Source organism: Esox lucius, chromosome 8 (assembly GCF_011004845.1).
Source record: "Esox lucius isolate fEsoLuc1 chromosome 8, fEsoLuc1.pri, whole genome shotgun sequence".
NCBI lineage: Eukaryota > Metazoa > Chordata > Actinopteri > Esociformes > Esocidae > Esox > Esox lucius.
In genome coordinates, this window is record NC_047576.1 from 28,362,287 (window position 1) to 28,380,436 (window position 18,150).

Genomic DNA, 18,150 nt, shown 5'->3' on the forward strand with positions numbered 1-18,150 from the left:
AGCCAGAGAGCAATGTTTTGTCTTATGAGAGAGAAAAAAAGTGAAAGAGAAGACTGAGAAAACTATGTTAAAACAGATTTAGGCTCAACAACACAGCGAGAGTGTTTTTAAGTGTAGGCTCAACACCATATTGAGACAGTGTTTTTAGATGTCGGCTCAACACTACTGTGAACCAGAGGCAAACCCACATCACTGGAACCCCAGAAGCATTCTAGGAGCGAGCAGTGCGTTGCGGTCTTACCTGGCAGACAGACTCTGGTAACTGGAGGTTGAGTGGCTGCAGGGGACCTCCTGAGGAAAGAGAGAAAATGCTGCAACTTATCAACATGGATGAATCATATTGGTAGGACTTCATCCAATCTTTACGCTGTGAAAAAGGCCCACCAATTCCACTGATGTGCACAGATTTTATAGAGGGTGCAGCAAAAACACCTGTTACTTGTCAAGGAAAGTTCACTTGACAATCCAAACAACAAGATGTGTAATGATACTACTGTACATAATACAATATTGGGTAGGTTAAGTGCCTTTACATTAGGACAAACAGGTCTCGAGGAAAGACACTTTAGAATGAGGACAATGCCTACATGACTGGAAGGGTCATACAGAGATGAGAGGACAATGAAAGGCAGAGGGTGTGTGGGAAAGGGTGAGAAGGAAAGAGAGACACAGAGCGGGAGACACAGGAAAAAAGAGAGGGGTGAAAGAAGAGTCGCACAGAAGGAGAGAGACGGACGGAAAGATAGAGAGGGACAGAAAGAGCAAGACAGAAAGAGAGAGGGACAGAGACAGAATAAAAGCGAATGAGAGAAAGAAAAATGGCATTGAGAAAGGCAGTAGGTAAATTAGGAATTAAGTTTGACCTTTTCTTTCAACAAGCTCTCAGAGCACAGCTGCCTGATCCGCTTTGTGTAGGAGAGTGTGTATGTGTGTGTGTGTGTGTGTGTCCGTGCACGCGCATGTGCCAGCAAGAAAGCATTTACCTAAGTGCACAAGCTGGGTCCGCGAGAATGCACGTAAAGGTGCGCTTGACAGGGTGAGGAGAATGAATGCCCTACTTACAAATTCATACCCAAACCCACATTTCTCTACTGATGCACTGCACCAGCCTTTCCACTGAAGCTGACCAGCCTTTCCACTGAAGCTATGAACCCTAGTCTGTGTGGATAATTACTAGACCAGGATCTAATGTACATAATAATGCATCTAGAGATATGAATGACTCATGCAGATCCTATTATCTGTGCATGATGGTTCAGACATTCCAGAAATTACATAACACGTGCAACAATAACAATGTAGATAGTGACAGTCGATATACGATTAGACCTAATGCTGACATAAATTAATTCTAAATTTCAAAAATGCATTTGAGTAAATGTGATTACATATTGTAATCTGTGTGGATATTGTGATTGAAACCATTTATCAGTCAGTGGTTACAGGGCGGGTTTTGTATGTCTTCAAATCATCCAATATCAGAGACCACATTAAAGGGTATCACACCCTCAGATGGAGTATTTCAATGGCAAAACAAGATTCAAGTAAATCAGTGGTTAAACATATTTTGAGTTATAAAAATAACACTCAAATCCAAGGTCTCATTGAAACCACTGAGAATGATAAAACATGGGTTAATGGAATAGGTGGACACTGCCCTCAAGTGGATGAAAATACAAACTACATGAAGAGTTGTTTAAATCTTTGTGCTTTGTCAACAAAATGTGTTGTCAAGTGCTAATTTGAAGGCACTTCCACCCAAAAAATAGGAATACAAATGTATAAGAAATGTATATACATACACCAAATAATATGTATACATAAACCAAACTACATTGTGGTGAGAACCCAAACAAGATAAGAACCGTACTTGTTGGAGGGACACTGGACATTGGTCAGGACGGTGAAGTTGTTTCTTACACTTCGAAGGCTTGCGAGGACCTGGGGAATCAAGTAAACACCCAGCCATTATTAATAGAAACAGGACAGTGCCTACACTGGGAAAGATTTCCCCAAAAAGTTGAAATGCACGTGTGCTACAGTAAAGTTATGTATTAATTACCTGAGCAAAGGGGGTTACTATCAGGTCATCACCATGTCTGTAAAGCCAAACAAAAACCCAGCAACTGGTCATGAACATCATTCAGTAAACGTCCCTTTGAAGGACATTTATCAGGGGTAATGGGCTCCACCAATCCGTTATTTCAACAACAGCGGTAACAAGTTTCCTGTAAACCACGTCCGATGGGGTAGTCATCATGAAAGTATGTGTCAGTCAGTTCCGGGGCTCCATTTGAATGTGTGACAAAAGTCCCAATTCCCTGAACTGTGCCTGAAGTTGAGCAACGGAGACCAAACAAGGAGTATTGCGACCGACCGACTCCACAGCCAAGCAATCCCTACGCAATTAAGCAATAAGACCCAGTTCCACTCTGACGTGGCGGAATATCTCTGAAATTCAATTAGGTAACAAGAGGAAGTCATGGGCCAATAAGAAACATTTGTTCTGTATAAATGTAATGTGGTTAAGTCATATAGTTAGCTGGTTAAAGGGAGCTTATTCCCGCTGCTTAAGGACTAAAAGAATCTGAAACATTAACGTGTCTATTTGAGCACTTATTCCTGTAGTTAACATACCACACTGTTTTTTTGTCTCACAACATCCAGTTCTATGGGGCGTATCCGAGTGTGCATTTGAGTGTGTGCGTGTGTGTGCGTGTTTATGAGGTGTCCTCAGCGTGCTTGTGTGCGTGAAAACGTACAGTTCGGATGCGATGGATGAGTTGCGGGACATCGACTTGGGCGACAGTTCATAGTCACTGTCAGAGCGGTACAGGAAGGACTCGCGGCGCTGGTTGTGTCCGGGGAAATTGTTGTGTAGGACCAGGCCCGACCCGGGGGAGGCAGTCGGGTCCAGCGGACTACAGCTGGCTGATGGGCCATTCTCCACATCAAAGCTGCAACACAAAACAGACACAACATCACGTTAGCAACAGCAGAAGTGCATGTAGGTTCTCCACCCGTCCAGTGGGGTTTAGAATAGTGTGGCAATGACAAGGATCATGGGTGTCACTCCTGCACAAATTAAAGGAAGTCATTTGGATTAAAGCTTCTGTTAGAATGCCTTTATGATTATCATCTTATTATTGTCATTTTTTTAAATGTCCAATCAATGAAGCTTTCAGATCCAGACAAACAGAACACATTTTTCTGTATATTACTGGATTCTCACCAAGTGTTCTGGGGTAAAGATTGATTTGGGATTTTTTCTTGTCCCCTCAGTCAAGCAATTCAATTATTATTATTAATTACCATAGCCAGTTCAGACAGGAAACCTGAGTGGTCATTGATCAGCGACATATCAGCAGATTTGGGGATAGTTCCTATCACAATAACAGATTAATTACAGACTACTTAATAATCAGGTTACTCCTTGTTAAAGTATTGTTGGGCATTGTTCCCCAATAAATGGTTAAACTAATACGTGGCGTTTTCTGTCTGAATTATCATCATCATCCATGTAAAAGTCAGGTCAGGTGACACCATCATCTATAGCACTGGTCCCAGATTAAATGAGGTATTCCTTATATTACAGGAAGCATAAATGTTGACCAACATAACCTTGGCCGTGAATAGGCAACAAATGCTATTCTGAAAATAACAACCCCCTACTTTGTCTCAGATAGCCAGGTTAAAAACAAGCCCGCACAGATGGCCTTCATTCAAGTACTTGGGATTTCACTGATGAAATGTTTCAACCCTCACATTAAACAGCTGCCTGAAAAGCCATAAATGTAGCTGGGCTTTTTCTATAAGAACATTTCATGGGGCAACTTGTATTAGTGATATTGTGTGTTTAAATGCCTCAGGGTCTTGCCAACAAACACCAGACATAATGTAATGCTTTACTTAGATTTGTAACAAACACAAGACCTCTTCCACATCACTGTACCTTATATCAGCTGACAGGATGGCCATCCTAACCCGAGAGGCATCAGACTCACCGGGTTGTTTTAATCTATACAGCTACTAAGCACGCTATGCACATTATTGAATATGGTAAGAAAGACTTTTAGCTGTGTCGCCGCATCATCTTGGAACACTTAACAAACAGACCTGAAATGAGATCATGTTACAGAGTGTTGCTGCTGAACACAACAGTCCCATGGGTTTCAATTTGGTCATTTAAACCCCCGATGCATACTGTAAAACCCTCTCATTACTCCAAAACATTTGAGGATATGCGTAGCACTGAACATATTCGTGTATTGTTAATTCAAATGCTTTGTAGTCATTACTCTAAGTGTCCCAGTGACCTGTAAGTGGTCCAAATGTAAATAGTATTGGCTTGAGAAAGTAGTAACTACACCAATGTCATTTCCCAGCATGTACTGCCTTATCAAGTGAATTATACAGTAACTACCCAGGATTTGTTAGTGACATGGTTATAAAAATAAAAAGTAAATTTTTAGGTCTCACATTAATACAGTGGTCAGAAAGTCATTGTTGCAAAATTATTGAAAACGTACACAATTTACAATTTAAACACTGCACCTCCTGGGATAAAGCTGGCAACTTTATCGGAATTGCACAACTCCACATGCAAGACATTGGCTTGAAGAGCTAGGCCTTTCCTGGTCCTAATTACAAGGCACTTAATGCACTTGACCTCATCTTTACTAGATGCTGTCGGTCATCCATCTACTAAACCCTTCTCCATTCTGTCTCCAGGGTCTGGATCTTCAACCCTACTTTCCTCCCTTTCAATCTGGCCTTTCATCCTACGCTCCACTGCTGTCCCCTTTCGTCCTGGCCGGCTTGGGTGTCCTCTCTTTCTCTGGGGGTAAATGAGTCCCTGCGAGCACACAGAAGAGGGCTTCGGGCAGCTGAGCAAAAATAGATGAGAACAAAACTTCAGAAAGACTGAGCATCGTTTCACTGTCTCTTCGCTACAGTCTAATAGTCGCTTAAGCCACTTTCTTTGAGTCAAAATTCCAAGCTTCTTTCTCGAACGCCGGGAAACTCTTTTCCGGCTTCCCCTCACTCATCCATCCTCCTCCACCTCCTACTCACTCATCCATCCTCCTCTACCTCCCCCTCACGGCCGATGACAACGCCAACAGCGACATGTGCATCACATCAACTAAGCCTAGAGCACACCGAACCTGTCAACTCATCCCCAACCACTGACCACGCCCCCAACCCCAACTTCAAGATGGACAGAGTCGCTCCCCTTTTAAAGAAATCAACACTTGACCCATCTGACGTTAAAAATGAAATACCGGTCTCCATACTGCCTTTCCTTTCAAAGACCCTTGAGTGTGCTTTCTCCAACCAACTCTCCTGTTATCACTCTCAGAACAATCTCCTTGACCCTATCCGGTCAGGCCCCAAGACACATCACTCTGTTGAGACGGCTCTCCTATATGCAACAGAAGCTCTCTGCAATGCCCTACCCGACTCTCATCCTCTTAGATCAACCTGCCGTCTTCAACGCTGAACCATCATATCCCGCTCTCAACCCTCTTGGATCTGTGCTTGCTTACGGACCTGCAAGGGGAACTTCCCCAACCCACCTTCAGGGAATCTTCAAACCCTAGATCCCAAAACCGAGTTTTCATTCTGGCACATCTGGGATTTTGGCTGTCCCGCCCCTACAGTAGGACAGCCTGCTACAACTGGGTTTTGTGGTTATTCTACCCACGATCGTAAAATGGTCGCTCTGGATAAAAGTTAAATAACCAAAATAGGTTATAATTTAAATTATTTTAAGGAAAATATTGCCTTAGGGTGAACAGTTCACCATTATAGGTCTTTATGTTGCTTTCCTAAAGTGCTGCTGTTATGTTCTTATTTACTGGAGCTTTCTTATCACTGTTTTTATGTTCTGTTTTGCCTTGTGTTTTACTAATAATGCTTTAAAAAAAAAATATGAAAAAAGAGGACAATCTCAATGTGGCCTGTCCAGTTAAATAAAGGATCTGACACACTGACTGACACACGATTCAACAAATGAAGGTTCCATGGGAAAAACTAGGAGGACATGTCTGCAGGAAATACTAGATGGTCTAACATACCCATGACCGAAAGCATGAGAATGTTTGACAGTCAGGACGACATAACACTGAATAAATATTATGACATGCCAACTTTCCATCATTTGTTTACTGTGTGTCAACACAGGCAGCAATCATATTAAATAGGATCCACTTTGTACTAACACAAATTATCCTGTCATACCAAACAAAGACTAGTAACTGAGGTACTCCGTGACATCCACATTCATTTGTATACTCTTTGACCCCACCAATAATTTGGGTCCTAGGGAACATGGCCATTACTTTGAGGCCTCGGCAACATCATTCAAGGAAATCCCACAGAACAAAGAATGACCACGAGACCGACAACACTCAGGCTTCAAACACAACCCAAAAGACCTCACACAGTAAAGGTCTCCGTTGTGCCAGTCTGACTGGCAACCGCAGCGTTTGACTATAACCACAAGGGCATTACCGTACTGAACGCTGGCGGTTTGAGAGAGCTGAAGAAATTCTCACTAATAGTCATGACGTCCTGCTTCCTGCCCATTACCTTGATGACGTAGATCAGGCCATTCTAACATAACGGGAACCTTTTGGTTAGCTAGGCTTTATGCCGCCGCAGGAGTTCAGAAGACAATCTATTCAGACGAACCACCAGATTGAGGAAACCAGCCGGGAGTAACAGATGCATGTGTGTGATGCACAGGGCCTTGATGACGGAAGAATGCACTGATGTTTGTGGTGGTTTGTGTGTGGCCATTTTCGTTTTGTTCATCACTCAGCTTCCTGTGTATGTGTGCGCGTGGGTGTGTGTGTGGGCGCAGTATGGTTGATTACATCCTTGGCCATCAGGTCAATGCATTGCTGTACTCCTTTGCGTGTCGGCTGAGTCACGTGTAAGGAGCGAGTAGGTCCATCTAAAGCCCAGAAGTCTGTCGAACAAACCCGTCTCAAATCTCAAACAACTGCATCCACTCTGTCTCTCTCTTTCTTTACAATTCACAGAGATAAAGGCACCCTGCATTTAAAATCATAGCGCACACCTCAGGGCCTTCTCTGACGTCTGAAGAAAACGACAGGAAGCGCACATGAACACACACAGCAGGTTGTGCTGGGCCTAATGTTTGCACTGTTATTTAGAAGTGGTTTTTTTTCAAGAAAATGCCAAGACTTTCCAACTACACTGGAGGACATCAAAAACACATACATGCATTAGTTCTCACTGCAACCCCTTAATAGGTAAACAGTCGGCTAAATGAACACTCTGATTGACTAGGGTTAGGCAAATAGGTCCCATACACTCCTCTGTAGATCCGACACTAGTCTTTACGTAATGTAGGCTGAATTAACCCTTTACACTTCTGTAGATACAGGTCTGTAGGCTGGGCGAAGGTGTCTTAAGCGACATGCTGGGAAACAGAAGAATTATTGAGGACAGAGTCATATGGCAGCATTATGAGGACAACTGACACTGTTGGCTGCTGATGGTAGAGGCTCCAGAGAGTCGGATGCTAAAACAATCCAGACTCATGATTCACTGTGCGGTCAAGGTAGCAAGTCGTGTGATGCCAAGCCCCATGACATTAGACACAGGCCCCTTACTCGTTACTTACACCCTCACTGGAATGTACACACAGTTAAGGACCCTTCCAACTCTCTCCTTTACATCAAAGCCACAACATGTAATTAAGCCTATCACATTAACCTGAAACATATCAATGGGCCATAAGAATGCCTGAACCAAAGTGTTGTTGTTTTTTTTTACACAAAGACAGGGGAAGAAAGAGAAAGAGTATGCCATAGAGGAAGATAATGTTTTCAGTTCCTCCATTTAACATTCCCACTAGTTCCAAAGAATCCTGTTTTCTTACTAGAGACAGATGCATGTAATGAAAATACCAACCCGATAGTGATGGTCGTCAACCCGATAGTGATGGTCGCCAACCCGATAGTGATGGTCGCCAACCCGATAGTGATGGTCGTCAACCCGATAGTGATGGTCGCCAACCCGATAGTGATGGTCGCCAACCCGATAGTGATGGTCGCCAACCCGATAGTGATGGTCGCCAACCCGATAGTGATGGTCGTCAACCCGATAGTGATGGTCGCCAACCCGATAGTGATGGTCGCCAACCCGATAGTGATGGTCGCCAACCCGATAGTGATGGTCGCCAACCCGATAGTGATGGTCGCCAACCCGATAGTGATGGAAATATCAACCCGATAGTGATGGTCGCCAACCCAATAGTGATGGAAATATCAACCCAATTGTGATGGTCGCCAACCCGATAGTGATGGAAATATCAACCCGATAGTGATGGTCGCCAACCCGATAGTGATGGAAATATCAACCCGATAGTGATGGAAATATCAACCCGATAGTGATGGTCGCCAACCCGATAGTGATGGAAATATCAACCCGATAGTGATGGTCGCCAACCCGATAGTGATGGTCGCCAACCCGATAGTGATGGAAATATCAACCCGATAGTGATGGTCGCCAACCCGATAGTGATGGTCGCCAACCCGATAGTGATGGTCGTCAACCCAATAGTGATGGAAATATCAACCCGATAGTGATGGTCGCCAACCCGATAGTGATGTAAATAACAACCCGATAGTGGTGGAAATATCAACCCGATAGTGATGGACGTCAACGTGATAGCGATGAACGGTAATCTGACTAAGGTGGATATCAACATGCCAGTGTAAGGGAGCTGACAGTTTTGACCTACTATGTCACCTGACCAGAGAAAGTGGGCTCTACTTTCAGAGAAGTGGGAATGAGGGTAAGCGTTGTACAGAAGAATACATTATTACCAGTAAGTATTACATATGTTAAAGTTTCTGTTCTGCAAAAGCAATCAGGAAGTGACCTGTGTGACTATACAGTAATTATCCCACCTTAACAACATTGTAGATGGGAAAGAAGGTGGAGGGGTTATCATGGTAACAACTAGAGAGGTAGAACAGCCATATTCAATTGGCATATTTTGGTCCAGACCTGGACACAGAACGGGGTAAATTTTGGGCTCAACAGACCACAGAATCTTTTTCCTCAGGCAGCAGTTCATAAGCATTTTACTCAGAAGTGGTTTCTGCCAACAACTATCATCAAGACCTGAAGTACAGTAATGTTTGTCCTTCCGAAAGCTTCTGTCATCTTTTCAGAGAAACTTTAGGTCAAGTGGCCTCATTCCTACAATCACATTTCCCTCACTGATTGAATCTCCCAACTACAAGATCCTCCCACTGACATATAAAGCCCTAAACAATACTGCCCCTGCCCACCTCTCCGACCTTCTTCCATATCAACACACACACACTCCGTTCCAGTACTGCAGGCCACCTCCTTATCCCCAAGTCCAAGCTCAAAGGCTTTGGTGACAGGGCATTCTCAAGGGTTGCTCCTAGGCTCAGGAACTCTCTCCCCAAAACCATCCGTGACTCAGAGACTATCCCCATCTTCCAGCAACGCATCAAGACTCATCTGTTCAAAATTGGCTACCCTTAGCCACGTCAAATCCCACACTCATAGTATTTATTTTGTTTCTGTTTTTTTTCTGTTTCCATGTCACTATTGTGCAGTGCCTTTGGGTCCCTGAAAAACGCTTTATAAATATAATGTATTATTATTATTTATTTCAGAAATATAGTATGTAAATTAATTCCAAAATGTTTAATTTGTAGATTAAATAGATTTTAGAGGAGATTTCATGTAACAGACATACACAAAATAGTCTAAATTGGTAAATTACCTACAGAAGACATAATTAATTAAAATCCACCTGTGTGCAGAGATCAAGTGTCACATGATCTCAGTATATATACACACACCTGTACGGAAAGGCCCCAGAGTCTGTAACACCACGAAGCAAGGGGCACCACTAAGACCAAGGAGCTTTCCAAACAGGTCAGGGACAAACTACTGGGGAAGTACAGATCAGGGTTAGGTTATAAAAAAAAACATTGACCATTCCGTAGAACACCATTAAATCCATTATTAAAAATAGAAAGAATATGGCACCACAACAAACCTGCCAAGAGAGGATATGAAGTGAGTCAAGACAGAAGCAAAGGAGGTTTAAATAAAGGTACTTCTGTCCCTGTTCAGCTGGAACATGGATATTGGGAAATATCCAAGGGGCTTTAACAGGACATTCAATAAATCCCATTAAGACAAGATGACTAACACATCCTGTTGTGGAATTACTAGGACTACGTGTATAAACAGTTGATGTCGATTCTGTCTCCTTGACACCCATTGCACCAACGGCTAGACTAAGAGAGGCTGATACTTTAGGGCCGTTGATAACACAGAGGCAATAGCCAGAGGTGTCACACAGAGACGGATATACACAAAGTGTCAGGAAAAGCCATAGACAACAAAAGCACCAGTCATGTCGGTTGAAATAATTGCATTAGATTACTTGTCACGGTAGAGGTCGGTCATCAATTCTATCTAAGGGAAAACATTACTAATCCTTCACGCCACACTCCAGAATTGGAAGGGGAAAGGACAAATGCCTTGTACTTCTCAAGTGGAGTGTTTTTCCAGAGGCGATAAAAGAATAAAGGTTTAGACCATGACATGATAAGAGATTCAGTAGTGAGCAGAACAGGTTGAGAAAACACACTGTAGGTAACTAAGGACATTACACTGTAAATGCTTTACGATGAAAAGTATGACATAGTTAAGTTAAAGTTCATTTACACTGACAATCAGCCCTAAACTATGTTAAACTACGTTTCGATTAAGATGTAGTAAACACTGGCAAAACCTGCTAGTAACACAGAAACCATCAATAAAATGAATACACCAAGCCAGCTCTGACAGGATGAATACAATGGGAACATTGAGGTGTTTCCCCATTTATGACCAGAAGTAAAACTTGCAAACAAGCAAACTTATGCCCTTAGCACTCGACTGCCACTGTGAGGTCAGAATGGTGGGAACACTACAGCCAGGGAGGTCCACGAACGCTACCAACGCTCTGAGAGCATAATGCTGTGCATTTAGATGCAGTCAATCCGACTATGCTCTAAACTCACTTTCACTAACACCAACGAGACCACGCAGGGCAATCTGAATCTAAAATGGCTAACCGACACATAAAATGATTTGCGGAGAAAGCGCCAGAGAGGGAAGATGTGAAAGGGAGGGTGAAAAGGAGAAAAAGGAGAGAGCCAGGGAAAGAGACGAAGACAAGGAGAGAGGAAGAGATATCGGGACGGGAAAAGAGATGGACAGAGAGAGTTCAATCTATGGCAGGCTGTGAGACTAAACAAAAGTGGCTTTAAATGGCATTCATTCCATGGGCTGGCAGATTGCAGTGTGGGAAAGTTTTCCATGAGATCCTCTGGCATGCATACTTGCACAAAGTCAAGTTACACTGGTCTAACTTTCAGACAGCCTTTCCTTTCTACTGTCATCTCTCAGTGTTAGTTTAAGTGTATGTTAACCTGTGTGTGCATGTGTAGACAGAAAACATCTCTAGGGCATCAGAAGAAGAATTTGTTCACTTGTCCTCTGGGAGCGTCCTTTCTCACTCCTGGAGGACTTCATGCATGCACACAGGAAACAGGCGAAAATGTGCACAATGTTTTCTGTAAAGGGTGGACATTTAGACTGTCCTTTTGAAAACTGACAGGAAGGTGCACGTGTCTCTAAGAGGTAGGGATGCAACGGTACAGCGGGCCCACGGTTCGGTACGTACTGCGCTTTGTGGGTCACGGTAAACGTTACGGTTTCGGTATGAATGAAGTCATCCTGTTAGAAGTGCTTCCACTCCAGTAACCGACAGTGACAAAGCAAGGCTTGCAGACTGTAGATTGTTTACGGTCTTTGTACACTCATCATCGTTTTGAACCAGTGTTCATTTCGTCAACTAAATATTGATGAACACATTTGTTAAATACATTTTTCAATTGCAGTCGATGAGATGATAACTGACTAAATAGATCCAGAAAATACAATAACTAAAAAATTTTATTTTTTTTCATTTTGGTTGACAAAAATGAGACGAGATGAAATTATCTTTGTGACGAATGTCTTATATAATTACCATAATTGGAAAGGAGGATTCCCAAATACATAATACATACGGACAGGTAAAATCAGTGGTGCGGTGACTGGAGAAGTGGGTATAAACTAACTTGTCAACTCCAGCATGGAAACGTTTTTTTTAAATCTTCTGTTCCCCTTGTTCTTAGATTTCCAACTGATATTTCCATCCATGTCAATTAAACCACTGGAATGATAACGCGCGTGTGCAGTACACATTTCGTACTGGCTAATTACATTTTGGAAGTTTCACGCGTATCCATACTATGCAAAGCTGCACTTAAAATGTTCATAAATTATTGTAGTCTATATAGACTGTATACAATATAGATTGTAAACTTCCTTAATATTGCGTAATGCTCCCATAAACTATGTATCAGTAAGGAATGAAGGACCGTACACAACACTGAGGAGTATTGCCCCACTACAAGATTAATAATGATGCTAGCTTGCTACAATGGGTTGTTAGAATTGTTATATTCAAACAAGTTAGATGAGAGAATATTTGGTTTTAGTTTCTGCTCTCTTCATGGGGCGCCTTTAGGGAGGTTTCCTACTGGTTGTAGCAAATCTTCCACTGGTTGTTTAAGGGGGAGGGGGGGGTTTCGGTCACTGGGACTGACACATTTTGAGACATTGCTGTGTGGAGTAAAGTTTGTCAGCCCTCAGGAGCCTTCTAACAGCCTGGGGCCCCGAGCAGTTGCCTGCCTTACCTGTTCACAAGCTACGCTTCTGGTTCTGTGTCTACAACATGCATGCAGTCTGCAGCACAATGAGCACGTTTTGGAAAGTACAGCAAAATAATGGGCATATCATAACTCAGCGGTCCACGTGTGCGTATCGGACCGCAGGGGGCATACCGAACAGTTCAATAACATACCCTGTACTGTTGCCTCCCTACTAAGTAGCCTATGGCAACTTTATAGGAGTTAGTCTTCCATGGCTGAACTGAGAGACACTGTACGTGCCTACGACAACAACAGCCCGAATGATTCAAAATACATATATATTCACCAAACATAGTACTTATCATTGGAGACAAAAAGCTCTGCTTTGCTCTCATTAGATCACAGAATCTTTTTCCACTTGGTCTCAGACTCGTCCATCAAAAGCCTCTCCCATAAAGGCCACTTTTCTGAAGCATTGTTGTAGTATGCACAATATCTCCCATAAAGGCCACTTTTCTGAAGCATTGTGGTAGTATACCCGTAGGCCCCTTGGCCCTTCCTGCACAGGTAATCCCTATTTGAGGGGCGGAGAACCTTAAAGAGCCACTGCATGTGTCGTCCGTCTTGACAAGCAGTTCAGTTCTGTTCACTCTGCACACTCGACCAGGAAGTATTTGCCAAAACCTACACGTCAAAAGCTTTCAGGCGTCAAACCCATTACAAGTACTCAACAGAGCAAAACGAGAAAGTGGCCCTGTCTGACATTCCTCCAACTAACCCTGTACAGCGCTGAACCAATTGGCACTATCCTCTGTGGAACGACTTAGGCACTGTCAGGATACTTCAACCACGATGAGTACCCTTGTCGCAACAACACATTTGATATGAGGGACTTTGACTTTACCACTGCACTATTCGCGAAACCCACAGAACTTTGGGGAAATGAATGTGTTTGATCCATGTGATTTGTAAAAACTGTTAATGAAAAGATTAAGTCGGCCTGATAATCAACAACCAGTCAGCTTATATGGAGGTAAGCAAACTGGCGTTATGGTGCCAGGACAACAACCTCTCCCTCAAAGTCAGCAAAATAAAAATGATTGTTGACTTTAGGAAACAGGAGGGAACACGCCCTGACCCACAACAGCAGAACAACAGATGACAGAGTCTGCACGGAAGTTCTTCATTACACAGTCACACAAACACACAAATACATTTTTGTCATACTCACAGTTCATAACTTCTGCAATACCACACTCCTATTTGCAATGAATTAATGGAAAATCCATTGCTAATACTACTGCACAATGTAATTATCTGCACTTTCCCAGCTGATATGCAAGTACATAATGCAAATACTATAATCAGCACTACTCCATTTGAATTGTTAGCTTTATTCATATTAACACATTTATAAGTATTGTGTCCTTTTCATTAATTTTCTATACTTCACTTTTATTTCTATTGTTTGGTATTTTTGTGAAAACACCAGCAAGTAAGCAATTAGTCAAACAGTTCTTGTGTTCTATTTCATATGGCAAATAAAAAAAAAGTCAAACTTCTGCTTACTTGATAACGGGTAAGAGGCAATGCTACTGCTAAATGCAAGACCCTATCTATCTAATTTCAGAGTTTACTTACTAGTTAGAGCAAGGTATTTGAAACACCAGGGTTGTGGGATCAAATACCAGGGGGACCAGTATAAATACAGTAAGTACACATATGCAGTCTAATAAGAATGTCTGCATGTATAAAGAAATTGCTAAAGCATTTGAAGTTCCCAGGGGAACAGTGGGACACCAAAATAAAAATAAAAAATTATAATTTTCCAACCACAAAATTAAGTAACCAGGCAAGACATGCCTTAGTCAGGGAGGTCCAAATCTAACAATTAGGCCTGAATGCCAAGCACTGCATCAGGTGCCACCATCGTGGTAAGGGAATGCCTCTAAGCAGTAGAAACTGGGGGAGGGGTCAGAATTGAGCAAAATATGAATGGAGCATAATATAGGAAGGTCCTTGAAGAAAATCTGATCCAGTGAGCAGAGGGCCTCAGCATCCAATTGAACATCTCTGGAGAGACCTGAAGATTGTAATTCAATAATGCTCCCCCATCCAGTCTGACAGTGCTTAAGAGAATCAACAAGGACTAATCTGACAAACTGCCCAAATCCAGGTGTGCTAAGATGGTAGAGGCATACCCAGTAAGACTCAAAGCTGTGATCGCTGTCCAAGGAGCTTGGAGTCCTGAGTAGTTAAATACCTGAGATACATTTTTGTGAATGGAGAGCATCTTCCAGTTTGGGTGTAACACATTCAGTTGAATATACAGTTCTGTAAAAAAAAAAAAAAAAGATCTGTTCCCTTTCTGATTATCTCTATTTTTAAACCGAATGTTTTCTATTCTATATTATGAGTAATCTACCAACAAAAAATGTGTATACTTTATTTAATGAACAAGTTAAGCAACATGAAAAGCCCCTCTGTGAACTGGATTGCCCCTTACTCTAAATAAGAGTCTGTGTGCAATGACTTTAACCAGGGGTTAAATTGGGATTTGGGAAGTGGGGGGAGTCTCATTTTGACCATAGGAGCTTAACTGCTGCTGGTTCCCGCCCAATGTCACCCATTGTCATCCATTCTGTCCACCTCTTACACCAGTGCTGTGACATGTTTCGTTTTTGAGAGTGAGCTACTTGTTTCAGGTCCTGTCGCAAAATGTCAGTTAGGATCATTGATTATTATTAAGAGACTATTTAAGTGTGTATTATCTGTGTTTACATCATTCCAAAAAATGTCTGCTATTCATCCACTCTGATAATGTCATTAAAAGTAAAAAAAACACACAGCTCACAGCTCCTAAACCCATAATACACGGAACCACTACCACATGTTAACCACTGGACATGTTCACACGGACATACACAAGTGTTTACCGATCATCCTTGCACTCAACACACCTACACAGGGGTTTACATATACACACACACACACGCGCACACTCAATCTTGTCTATGAGTTTCTTTCCACCTTCACTGACTGACTTACCAGCACTTTCCACAGGAAACCTTGGGTCTTAAAGTTCTGTCTGGCCTGGTCAGAGTAGGGCAGGGCCAGGAAACGCTACATTATAATCATGATAAACAAACATATATCATGATTATATACAAATATGACATTTACCCAATGGCGCGCATACTTGGAATGTCACTGATGGCATTTGTTGGACTGTGAAAGCAAGAAAATGACCGCAGTTTGGAAGAAACAGAAGCCAAGGGAAAAGTTTATCTAAAAGAGGAAGCAAATCTTCAATAACATGGACATTACAGATTCAGCTATGTATTCCACCACAAAAGATATGCTGCCAACAGTGGCCTGACAAGATCGGGATGGGGCCTTCTGCAAAACAATGATCATGGGCCCTGTATCCCTGTCTCCACCTATATCCCACACCAGACAGGCCTACCTCAAACTCCATCCAACGCCACACTGGAGACAGAAGCTATTTTGTTTGTAAGTTTGACACGACACCTGTTTACCGGGAAACATGGACGTTGTCATGACAGGCATGGACAGATTGACCCATTTTGTCAAATTCTGGCAAAACAGTGGAATACCAGAAAAAAGTTATCTAAATAAATAATAATGGTTTCAGGAAGGTTTTAATATAATTACCAAACATTTCAATGAAATGGCATGGTGAGGACAAGCTGTAGAACAGCGTACTCATTTGATCATGGACTTCAGTGCTCCTATGTTTTGGTAAAAACAATGGCATCTAATTTGAACATTTTAATTTCCCTCCTGCTCTCTTTTCACCTTTATATTTTGAGCACCTCATTTGATTGCTATCGTTATCTTATAACTTCCTTTTTTTGTTGTTGCTTGCTTGAAGTTTACTGAAACTTCCAGAGAAAGCCAATAGCCAAATCAGCGGATGACATTTGCAGAATTTCTCTGAAATCTTTGCTCTAAAAAAAAGCATCTGTTCAGTGAGATTTCATGTGAATCAAATATATTTATTAAAAGTAATAAATCTAAATACATTAAGCGAACACTAAGCAGTGGCAACAAAGTGACAAAGAATAACCTTGACCGAGACGAGTTGTCACGCAAATATGTTCAAAGCCGTTTACTGTATTTATTTTTCCTTTGTAGCGGGTTTGCAAGCTGTTAAAGGGCCTGGACTGGGAGGGACCAACCCCAGTGGATCTGCACTACACTGTGTCAAATGGAAATAAACACCATTTCAACCAACAAAGCAGACAATTCCAGGGAAATAAATATAGCAGTCAAACTTTAATAAAAAAATATATGAAACAAAATTACCCAACTAAATTTAGATTTTGTTTTGTGAAAATTTATGAATTTGTTACTCAAAATGACGCAAATTAAGTCCACGTGTCACTCATTTATTTCAGGATTTCTGTGTCAACATTCTCGTTCTTCTACCAGTTGTTCTGGCGTGGAGGAGCAAAATGCTCAACCGTCCTGCAGTAAAAGAAATCTGAACTGCAAGTCCATGCATTTGCCTCTGTCACTGAAAGCACTGACTGGCACTGACAAGGACTAACTGACTAACATGGGAACCAGTGGTCTCATTCATTTGCCTCTGTCACAAAGCACTGACTGGCACTGACAAGGACTAACTGACTAACATGGGAACCAGTGGTCTCATTCATTTGCCTCTGTCACAAAGCACTGACTGGCACTGACAAGGACTAACTGACTAACATGGGAACCAGTGGTCTCATTCATTTGCCTCTGTCACAAAGCACTAACTGGCATTGACAAGGACTAACTGACTAACATGGGAACCAGTGGTCTCATTCATTTGCCTCTGTCACAAAGCACTAACTGGCATTGACAAGGACTAACTGACTAACATGGGAACCAGTGGTCTCATTCATTTGCCTCTGTCACAAAGCACTGACTGGCACTGACAAGGACTAACTGACTAACATGGGAATCAGTGGTCTCATTCATTTGCCTCTGTCACAAAGCACTGACTAGCACTGACAAGGACTAACTGACTAACATGGGAATCAGTGGTCTCATTCAATGTCAGCTGCCTCATTACACTAACAAGCTGCTTAATGCAAATACATACATGTAATTGGGTAAAATAATTCAAGAAATGTTGAATTACCCACAATCCTCTGAAAACAGGACCATGTGGCTTGTTGCTGGGAAAACCAAGAATATTCCAAAATAAACAATTTGTAACTGAAATATCTGTTATATACTAAGGACTTGTGAATACATTGTTTAGAACATTTTTGAGTTGGTTTCAATACAAAATTTATAGAACACGACAGTCGCAGATATCATTAATGACAGATACCAAATGTAGCCTTTTATAATTTTTTGCGTTAGG

At 42.0% G+C, this 18,150-nt stretch overlaps 1 protein-coding gene across 4 annotated transcripts in view; it reads right to left on the reverse strand.

Moving 5' to 3' along the window:
* The window catches only part of pde4ba (phosphodiesterase 4B, cAMP-specific a), a 194,904-nt gene that overhangs the window by 52,677 nt on the left and 124,077 nt on the right, over positions 1–18,150 (reverse strand). For all 4 annotated transcript variants that reach the window (XM_010872402.3, XM_010872405.4, XM_029121476.2 and 1 more), the window contains 4 exons: positions 2,763–2,957; positions 2,063–2,099; positions 1,871–1,941; positions 242–291 (listed from right to left, as the gene is read on the reverse strand). In XM_010872402.3, the coding sequence (XP_010870704.2) occupies positions 242–291; positions 1,871–1,941; positions 2,063–2,099; positions 2,763–2,957 (353 nt within the window). The remainder of the gene's footprint in view (positions 1–241; positions 292–1,870; positions 1,942–2,062; positions 2,100–2,762; positions 2,958–18,150) is intronic.